This window comes from Seriola dumerili, unplaced genomic scaffold (genome assembly GCF_002260705.1).
Source record: "Seriola dumerili isolate Sdu_G_001 unplaced genomic scaffold, Sdu_1.0 BDQW01000052.1, whole genome shotgun sequence".
In the NCBI taxonomy this organism is placed as follows: Eukaryota; Metazoa; Chordata; class Actinopteri; order Carangiformes; family Carangidae; genus Seriola; species Seriola dumerili.
In genome coordinates this window covers 13,874,069-13,885,286 of record NW_019174307.1, presented here as the reverse complement: position 1 = coordinate 13,885,286, position 11,218 = coordinate 13,874,069, and the positions used below count along the sequence as shown (strand labels likewise).

Below are 11,218 nucleotides of genomic sequence, written 5' to 3'. Positions count from 1 at the left end.
CCAACTGCAATGCATTGTATTATAAGTCAACAATATGTATGTAAAATCATATTCTGCATGGTAATTTAGCTATATCCATCAGATAAAGGTTGTGGAGTAATCCAATAAACATGTAACACAACTACCAACAATATCTGCATCTGAACAAGCTCTTTCTTCAAAATAATGTCCACGTGTTGCAGAACCAACCTGGCAGATATCCCTTTCACTACAGCATGGTGGGCATCCATCTTCATCTTAATTACCTACAACTTATTTGGTTAGACCCTGTAATTGCTTGTATGTGCAGGCTTATGTCTGTAGATGGAGCTCCTGCATTTGCAAACATTTCTGAGCCTGTCCATACTACAATAATAATCAGGGTGATCTTACATATACAGTATAATGGAAAAGGTGGCGCTATAGCAACATGAAAATTTTGAATGGTTATGTGTGTGACTCAACTGATTGTTTTCATCAGTGTACAAAGCTCTAACCTTCACAGAATCAGAAAAAATCTCAAAAAAATTGTCATTGACCATGGATATGCATTCAGATTTAAAAATGTGTTGGACTGCGCAACCTTCATATGGCATCTGAGTATTTTCTAGTTATTTGATCAATTATTTGCACTTCACCTGAATTGACTGGACAACTTGTTATACCACCTCTTTTAAACAAGCTCATTTCTGGTCTGGACAATTCAGGTTTACATGTAACACAAACTCTAGATAACTATCCCAAGGATAGTGTTTGTGAGGTCAGCTAACTCAATGATAGCCAGCACCATATGACACAAGCTGGGAGGTCTGGTGATGTGTGTATACAGTACACATGAAGAGTGCTGTGGAACAGGACACTGGTGTTTCTAATCGGCCACAACTACGTTGGACATGAGGGAGGGGGAAACAATGAGTTTATTATAGCCTCAGCCTAGGGGGTGGTTTTCCCCCTGTTTGTCTGTCTGTTTGTTTGTCAGTTAAAGAGATTCTGTATCTCAAAAACTGGTCAGCCGATTTCAGTGACAATTAGTGGAAAGTTGTACTTTTGTTCAATAAAGAACAAATGAAAGTTTTCATTTGTTTTTTTGATTTTCTATACCATAACCTACAATCCATTTCTGAATTCTTGTAAGCATTGCCTTGTGCCATAATTCTTAAAGGTACTGAGCAATTTTGACCAAATTTATATGACTAATTAGGACAACTTCAGAAAGAGGGGAAACGTTCTAAATCACTGATGTAGAACATGGCTGATTTACAGATGATATTATATTTCTATGAGCTGCAGATGACTGCCAGTGGAAGAGTTTTTCACCGGATGTTATGCCTAACATGGGTCTTACACATAGAGTGTTAGTACTAACAACAAAGTTGGGTGACACAAAACATAAAGGTGCTTTCCTGTTCATAAACCCCTATTATTCTGAAGTTTTCCCATAAATATCCTTGTGAGGATTCATACTGAATAGTAGTCACAGTCATAACTCTCCTATGTACCTTCCAAAGGTAATTAATAATAGTATTTATTACCAATAATAATCAAGCTCCCACCTCACTGAGAAAAGAAGGAAATGGTAAGCATTAACTTGAAGTTATCCTGCACCAAATTTTTCCCTTTCCCCATTTCCTCTTTTATTTTGTTATGAGATAGCCTACCTGTGCACACAAGACGTAGGCTACTTGTTAATGAGTCTAATCTCGTCTCTAAAATGTATTAAAGTTATAACAATAAAATATAGTATTGTACAACATAGTATTCTAAAATACAATATAGTATTAAACAATACCATATATTTGAACATTTGAGGGCACGATGATCTAAAGTTAGGTGTAAATATAATCAAGTGAGCTTTCCAGGCGAAAATAAAAGAGCAGCACGAAGCGATACGGTAAAAATAATGAGGTAATTCACTTCTGCTTCCAGCTCAGGTCGTCCGTCCTCACCCCACTGCAGCTGCCATTCATTTCTGAGCGACCGATCACTGTCGCATAACAAATACGCATTACATGCGCGCAAGGTTTAGTGGGAAATGTGGTTTTTCTAATGGAAATGGAAATTTCCAAGACATCAGTCAGTGGAAATTTACAGTCTCCCTCCTTCTGTAGTATGCAGAACCGTGTCTGCCTTGCAAGATGCTTTGTTGGAGGTCAACCATGATAACAAATTTCTCATCTGATCGTTAGAAAATCACTATTATTTTGACGATTATGGTTATACTGTATGTATGTATGTATGTATGCAATATTATTAGTGGTAGTAGTACAACAGTGTCATTCATTGATGTGGCCTACCTGACACACACACACACACACACGCGTCAGGAAGTCAGGTGGACCTTGCACTTTAAAGAGTATGTGCAGTAAGGATCCCTATTTTCTTTTGACTTTCCTCTTCCTTTCTCCACCTACCTCACTTCCTTTCCTTCCTTATCACCGATTGGCTCTTGTTTTCTCATCCTACACCCCTCATTTACCTGATAAAGTTCACCTGGGTACGACAAGTTTATTTAAGGGCTTCACTCCACTCAGTCACTCTCTTTTCACCTCACATGGGGCGATCTCTGGTAAGAAGTTTGTTACACTCTAGTTCTTATAATTTGTTTGTTAGTCTCACTTATCCTTATTCATCCTTATTTCTCTAATTAGTATATGAGACTTTTTTGATTTGTTGTGCAAACTTTATTTTCTTTATCCTTTCAGAACCTGTAGTCCATGTGTCTTCCCCTTTCATGTTAAAATAATTAACTGAGAATAAACCTTTGTTTGATTGGATAAATGTTTAATGGCCTTCGTTTATTCATCCTGCATCCTGACCCGAAGCCCATGGTGATAGTTAAATCAATTCTGAACCTCCTACTTAACAGTGTGTTTACAATAGCCCATATAAAAGAATATTGTGCAACATTTTGTGACGCATGCGCACATTAGCAAGCTGAAATATTTAGTTGGGGCGTCTCAATGTGAAGCCCCACACCAGACCTGCATATCTAGTTTGTGTAAATACAGTACATATTTCATGGGCTCATTCTGCATGCAAAGTTTTGCTGCCTGATCAGAATTGGAGATGTGCATTTCTCCCATATTTCATATAATATGATTATTATTGTAGAGTGACCTCATCTTAACCCTGAGAGACAGCATTATGTTGAAACCTCATACAATTATGGCACAATAGCTTAAACACTGATGGTAGTTGGCTGAGCGGTTAGTTCCCTGCTATTGTGCTAAAATGACAACCATTTCCTCTGGATCACTATTATGCTTGCCAATGAATAGCTTCATCTGTGCCAGATCACTTGTTAAACAAAAACATGTCAAGTTTGCGCGACTTTGTATCTCTTATGGGCATTATCATTGGCACATGGGATGAAAATCCATTCAAGTGAGGCTTAAGAAACAAAACACCGTAATTTGAAACTGTTCTCATCAAAAATCCGATTGGAAGTTGTGCAACAGCTTGGAGACATTACAGCTATTACTGGCTAATTAGCCACATTGATACCTATTCATGGTTGCGTGTTGGGGAGGATTGGCTCATCTCAAGTATATATATATTTTTGTTATAAGGAGTGCTTGTGGGTTAAAGTTGGACACTCTCTCCAATTATCACCAAATATCTATATACAAATGTCATCTTCAGTTGAATAATGTTTAAAAGAGCTGTCATTAATATCCATCAGTTCGATATTTATAGGCGCCATAAATGTGGTGTTAGGTTAAAAGAAGCCAAAACAAAGAGCTCCTGCAGTAAAAAAAAAAAAAAAAAAAAAAAAGTTGTGGAAAGTTGGTGTGTCTAATGGCCGCTGACTTCCCCTTTAGAATGACTACTTACTTAAAATATACGCGCCTGTTGTACTTTAGATAATATAAACATGTAGTTCAATACATGAGTCCGGGATAATTGGCTGGAGTCACTTCTCGTGGGCAGTTTAGCACCCAAACGCGTCATGGGCGCGTATGGGGCGTGGACTTGAACTGGTGCCTTTAAGGAGAGGGGAGCATAGTCTGACGGGTCTCACAGATCCTGCGAGAGGAGAGATACAGGCAAAGACAAGGAGCTGCTCGCATCTAACCACCACAAGGACCACAGTGTGTGGTACGAGGAGGCAGCGACCGCCAGGGAGGGGGCTACGGGTCTTGTGGACGGAGTCACTTCTTCCTCATCCACATCTTCCCTCTGGGGCGTGTGGTGTTTAGCATATTTAACGCCAGCATTAGCAAACCAAGGTACATGTTCAGTGTTCATTTGTGTTTTAAACTGCTGAGCCGGTGAGTCAGTGCGTGAGGTGACTACCTGACCACTCGAGTGACTTTTTTTTATATTTAAAAATAAGCGATCATCTGTCAGTGTTAAGCCTGCGTACCCGTGTTTTCGCTTATGGCAGATATTGTATCAGTGATAATCTCTGTCAGATATGTCTCAACAGACTGAGTGGCCTATATTTTAACACTGACGTCAACCAGGGAGAAATGCTTCAAACATCTGAGTAACACTGCATATCATACTCGCCTGTAGTGTTAAATATCCATACACGAGTCTTGTAGTGTATTTAGGATAGTTGTTAATGAGAAATACACGCTCCTCGGGGATGCGCATCCTTCGCAGTCGGATGAATGAAGGACTGTTCTAGAAATTTCCTACAGCCTGATAGGTGCATATGTGCAGTACAAGCCTGGCCGTGGACTGGTGTCGCCTCTTTGTATTCACAAAGGCAGTCTCAAGCTGTCGGATACATCTGCCCACCAATTAAAGTGGCATTGTTCTGTACACCATCTCTCCATTATGCCACTGCTCCATGGTGGCGTCAGCTTGTCTCACATGCAGCTGAATTCAGCCTGGATTTCATGTTATGTTCTTTATTGAAACAGCTTTTAAGTCTTTCACATTTTAAGCTGTGTGGACCTGTGCAAGAGCACCACTCATCTGCATTTCCTCTCAGCTGTAACATAAGTTTGGCTTTTATTGTTTTTGGCAATTGGTACTTTACTTTGTTATATCTAAAGGGTTATTTAAGGTGCTTCCATGTGCTTCATGCATGTCAGTGCTGTTTCCTCTTGGCATCTCTTGGCTTTTGAATACTCTGGGCAGACTCTCACACTTCTTATATCAGAGCTCCAGTTTCATCACCACTGGTGGAAGTTAATTATTGGCTTCTGTTGCAGGGATGGGAAGAATAAATGAATTACACCTGCTGTTTTTGGTTGAGGCAAATATATGAATCAGCTTGGGCTAATGTTGGTGTCCCTGTGGCAATGGCATCACCATATTATTTTGGCAGCAGTCTTGGTGAAGGGTCTACAAGTAGTTTCTGGCATATTGGGATGGAAGTGATTATGTTTAAATCCCACATATCACTTTTCAAATAAAATTATATTAATCTATTGAATAACATTACTGTATTTCAGAGCCAGGGACTCTTGACCACTTTATGGGGAGCACATGGAGACATGGATGGTGAGATGATAAAATGAAAACAAAGACTTCTTTTATAGAGAAAGATGCATAATGCCTGATTGTGAAGATGGAAGGCGCGGGGTTATTTTCAAACATGCATGACAGGCTGTAACCTCAAGAGAGGCCAGACATCCAAGAGTGTGTGCTTGAGTGTGTCATTGACACAGATGTGCTCATACATCACCATGCATATTATTATTTGCTGACAGGGATTTAATGTGATTTATCTCACTATTACCTTTAAGTATCAATTTGTTCAGAACATGTTCAGTTTATACCGTAGAATACAACTAAATGTAAGTTGGTGTTTTCAATTCTAGACAAGGGTTTAGATGTGTTAGTGTAACTGAATTAGGTGTGTGTATGGAGTATTATAATATTGTGAGTGAACAGGTAATGTTCTATTGGCTTGTGCATCCTGTACTCTTTATTCATTCATGGACAAAACCATGAAATGGAACGTCACAATTTTATGCCAGCACAGAATGACTGCCTTTAGCATTTTCCAGAAATGCTTGAGACTATGCAGGCATGTTTGGAATTGTGCAAAATTTTCAAAATGAAACAAGTCTGGACAATTATTAGGCAATGTAGAAAGTACATAGTTTTTGGCTACACATTACTTCTTGACTTTCTTATATAATGTTATTAAGCTTTCTTTGATGTTTTTATAGTGGCACGTCTTGAGTCCTTTGTGTTAAAAAGATTCAGGAGTAAAGTCAGGCTAAACCCAATGACAGACATTTGAAAAATACTGCAGTTGCAAAACTGAATATATTAAAATCAACAATCTTATTAATCTTCGTGTGGTTTATAGAGTCATATGCCATATTACTCGATGTCTTTTATTAGTGATTTTGATAATTTTATGTCAACGTAAACTTAAAAGCATTTGTGTTCGCTGTTTTTCCCTCTCAAATTTAAAGCTCTAATGAGGTGTTTTTCTTTGTCTTTGCTGTCTTGCAGGAATGTTAACTCTAGGGTTTTCTAGACCAGAAGCCTACAACATCCTCCTCTAAATGTAGAACGACCTTAGTGCCGGTGGATAACCCCCTCCGAAGCACACCTATAGTGAATTTGAACTGGCAGTGGATACTACAGCTTCCATCCAGACAGCAAACCAAAGCAGAGCATTTCCATTGCTCCATTTTTATTAATTAAATCCATAACTTTGACTATTTATATTCCCTTTTTTTGGAAGGATTCCTGTAGCTGTGAGCTTCAAAGACAGATTTTTAAAAAAGTAATCTGTAAAAATGGGTCCTGGAATGGAAGCAGCAGACATAGCTGTGGTAGCACTGTATTTTGTCTTGGTGCTAGTCATCGGGTTTTTTGCCATGTGGAAAGCCAATCGCAGCACTGTGAGTGACTACTTCCTGGCTGGACGCTCCATGACGTGGATAGTGATAGGTGCATCACTCTTCGTGAGTAACATTGGCAGTGAACATTTCATAGGCCTGGCTGGATCAGGAGCAGCAAGTGGCTTTGCTGTTGGAGCATGGGAATTTAATGCACTTCTACTTCTGCAGCTGCTTGGCTGGGTGTTTATCCCTGTGTATATCCACTCAGGAGTCTACACCATGCCTGCGTACCTGTCGAAACGCTATGGTGGCGACAGGCTAAAGGTTTACTTTGCTTTTTTGTCTGTGTTACTTTACATTTTTACCAGGCTATCTGTGGACTTGTATGCTGGAGCTCTCTTTATTCAGGAGTCCCTTGGGTGGAACCTTTATCTGTCCATTGTCCTGCTTATCAGTATGACTGCACTGCTCACTGTCACCGGTGGACTGGTGGCAGTTCTGTATACGGATGCCCTTCAGGCAGTGTTGATGATCGGTGGAGCCCTAACCTTAACCATCATCAGCCTAGTCAAAGTCGGTGGGCTAGAGGGTGTCAGAACAAAGTACATGCAAGCAATTCCCAATGTTTCTGCTATAATGGCAACTGGAAATTTCACCTATTCTCCTTCCTGTCGTATTGAGCCTAAACCAAACTCACTACGCATCCTTCACGGTCCTCTGGATGAAGACATCCCTTGGCCAGGTTTCATTCTTGGCCAGACTCCTGCATCTATTTGGTACTGGTGTGCAGACCAGGTCATTGTTCAGAGAGTACTAGCAGCAAAGAACATTGCTCATGCTAAGGGCTCGACACTCATGGCTGGATTTCTCAAGATCCTGCCCATGTTTGTCATAGTCATTCCAGGAATGATCTCTCGCATCTTGTTTGCGGATGAGATCGCCTGCATTGGGCCAGAGCACTGCATGGCTGTGTGTGGCTCTCACGCTGGTTGCTCAAACATTGCCTACCCTCGTCTGGTCATGGCTGTGATGCCTGTGGGACTCAGGGGTCTGATGATGGCGGTCATGATTGCTGCCCTGATGAGTGATCTTGACTCAATCTTCAACAGTGCAAGCACCATCTTCACCCTGGACATCTACCAAACTTTTAGGAGGAAGGCATCACAGCGTGAGCTGCTAATTGTGGGCCGCTTGTTTGTTGTACTCATGGTGGTCATCAGCATTGCTTGGGTCCCTGTTATCATTGAAATGCAAGGTGGACAAACATACCTGTACATCCAGGAAGTTGCTGGCTACCTCACTCCACCAGTCGCCGCCCTCTTCCTGCTAGGTGTGTTCTGGACACGGTGTAATGAGAAGGGTGCATTCTGCGGAGGCATGACAGGTTTCATACTAGGTACCATACGACTGATCTTAGCTTTTATCTACCGCCAGCCTCTCTGTGACCAGCCAGATAATAGGCCTGCCTTCATAATTCATGTTCATTACATGTATTTTGCTGCTGGGCTGTTCTGGATTTCAGGGCTGGTGGCAGTGGTGGTCAGCCTCTGCACCTCTCCGCCAGATAAGGAGCAGGTTTGCACCACCACAATCTGGGGGCTCCGCAACATTGAAATTGTTCCCGCAAAGGACCGAAAGGAAATGTACAGGCTGTCTGACAAGAATTGTAATGGTGAGGCAAGCCTACGTAAAGAAATGCCAACAGATGTCAGAAAGGAGAGGTGTTTGGATGGGGCGGATGTCAAACTCCTGGTCCCATCCACTGAACATGACCCAGCAACCCCTAGTACAGAAACATCCCCTGCAACCACCCCTGCAGAACAATTTGGTGATAGAAGGATGGAGATGATCAGAGCGGAGGAAGGCTGCAATGGGAATGGGGAGAGTAGCAGGTGCATGTGTTTACGGAACTGGTTTTGTGGATATAAGGACGGAGCACAGAGTGCACAGCAAAAAGTGGTGCAGGACGATGCAGGAGTCATTGCAGAGATGTTGTACGAGCCACCTAGAGTTAAACTTCTCCTGAACTTGGGTCTGTTATGCGTCTGCTCTGTGGGCATCTTCCTGTTTGTTTATTTTTCACTGTAGTTGATTCCTGCACCGAACTAATGGGGTCTTTTATGAAGGTGGAAGGTATGTGGGGCTCAAACTGTTGAATTTTCAGAGATTTGAGACGCTTTGTCTGTAATATTTACAGTTGTCTTTTGTAGCTATCTAACAGGGATCTAAGCTTATTCTAATCATTTTTAAAAAATGATTAAAGCTTCTTCATGTGAAAAAACAATACTCCTTTATGACTATGAAGCCTATCTGGCAATGGTGTGTCCATTTTGTACAATTCTTGTTGTTAATCCTTCATTCAGAATATCTACTGGGATTTTTAGAATTGTAGTACTCTAAGCGAATTTAATATTTGCCTTATTTGACATATGCACATGTCTTTCTTTTTTTTTTTGTATGGTGAAAAAAACATGTATTCTGTGATAGAAGCTTTTTTTCCACTCTTGTTGACAGTGAGTGTAGGTTTAGTTGCTGTTGTAGCATACATATGTCTGTAAAAACTATTTTAGGTTATTGCCCTTTTTTTTTTTTTTTTTTTTTTTTTTTTTTTACGTGTTTCTGCCTCTGAACACTATTACTACATTAATATTGGTAGAATTTCAAGTATGTTATTACAATTTAATTATTATTCCCTGGACAGTCCTTTCAGGGTTGTCACCTGATAATTGTCCAAACGTTTTGCTGTAGAGAATATGATATCCAAGCTTATCTCTTATGAGGGGGATCATTATGACATTTATAAAACAAGAATTAATATTAAATGCTAAGAAGCATTGCTTCTCTGCTGCTGTTGCATATGACCATTAAGTTTATGGTGATAATTATATCCACTGGTTTCATTTAGCCTACTGGAGGTATTGCATAAAAAATCATTTTGCCAAGCTTGCAGTTAATACAAGGTATTTAGAATATGTACATATTTCATGGCACAGAAAAAAGAGAGAAGAAGCACAATATTAGAAATGATCCTCTTTTAAGATTTTTTGTTTTTCATTGGAAGAGAAAAAATAGCCAAACTTAATATTGTGTGGTACGTATTTGTTTTGATTGGCTGTTATGTAACATCTGGAGCTGTACTGTTTTTTTTAATGGCTTAAATATTGCATTTTCTACAACTGTTTTTTTTTGTGTCCGTTTTCTGTTATTGTATTACCAACATGCAGCTTTTTATGCACTACACTATTACACACTACCATAACAAAACACCACAAGTACAATACTCATAATTCTGTATCAATTTACATTTTATGCATCTCTGGTTTTATGTTTCATTGTTACATTGTTGAAAAGTGTGTGGAGTCTGTTGCATTATGTTAACATTGTGTACAATGTAATACAAGGCTCACTGGATCACAGACAGTATACATTTCTTCTATATTAGGCTATCTCTTGTGTATCCACTGTGCGTCAATGTACCTTTAGTGCACTGCAGTGCTGAAATGTCATTTAATCTTGTTTCATGTGTATCTTTTATACACCACCTACCAAATGTCTTAGCGTGCAATGCTAAAGTGAAAAAAACACAAAAAAGTCAAAGAAACAAAAAAATAAAGTGTTAAGTTTTATGTCCTGAAAGTTTTTCTGCATTTCCCTTTTGAATTAGCTGCATATCAGCAGAGAATGATATAATGTAAAGCGTAAATGACATTTCAGACGTTTGTTACAGGATTAGAACATCGCTGGATGAGTTTACACATGACATTATCAAGGGTAATTCAACCAGGTATACAAAATTACTGGCCTTCTGAATTGTGCTCTTTACTTCCACAATGTAAGGTGCCCAGATATGAACACAACCCAACACAGAAATTAAAAAAGAAAAAAAAAAAGAAAAAATGTGTTTGTTGTATTTTATAATTTGGGAGCAGTGTTGAATGACCTCAGTGCAAAAAGTCAATGTCATAATGTGACAGGCCAATCCTTATCAATGTCAGGCATAAATGATGCATAAGATATAAAGGATTGATAAGTGGTGATTGCTGTATGGGAAAGAGCTTTAAAATCTTGTATTTCTTTCTGAGAGTTATTTTTATGTATTTTATTTTTAGACACTGAAAATAAAACTTCCATTGAGACAAAAAGACAAATGTGTACTCATTATTTATGTTGTGTGAGAAAAAAAAACCTGAGAAACAACTTTTTTGAATTGTGGTGTATTTCAGAACATTGCAACACCAGAAATTTGACAACTTGACTAAGTAATTCAAATTAGTTGGAATTTTCTTTGTCATGCACCATTTCAACTCTCACACATTTTGCTTACTCCTCCACCAACCCCCAGTCGACTCGTGCCCTCGCTTTTTCCCCATGAGGAAACTAATGATATTGTCCTTGTGGAAAAGTACTGGCATCCAGGCCACGTTTTGTTCATTGTCTATTTTGGACAGTGAAAACATGAACAATAGTCAAACAATAGTGAA

The 11,218-nt window shown here is 39.4% G+C and overlaps 1 protein-coding gene across 2 annotated transcripts; it reads left to right on the top strand.

The window, feature by feature from the left end:
- The first annotated feature begins 4,020 nt into the window (after nt 1-4,020).
- Nucleotides 4,021-9,342, top strand: LOC111218487 (sodium/myo-inositol cotransporter-like). 2 transcript variants are annotated; one of them, XM_022740817.1, is made up of 3 exons: nt 4,021-4,208; nt 5,388-5,436; nt 6,403-9,342. In XM_022740817.1, the coding sequence occupies exon 3, from the start codon at nt 6,693-6,695 to the stop codon at nt 8,823-8,825; it is 2,133 nt and encodes a 710-aa protein (XP_022596538.1). In that variant the 5' UTR covers nt 4,021-4,208; nt 5,388-5,436; nt 6,403-6,692; the 3' UTR covers nt 8,826-9,342. The 2 variants fall into 2 exon arrangements, with proteins under 2 accessions (XP_022596538.1, XP_022596539.1); XM_022740818.1 differs by lacking the exon at nt 5,388-5,436.
- Nucleotides 9,343-11,218: the final 1,876 nt, after the last annotated feature.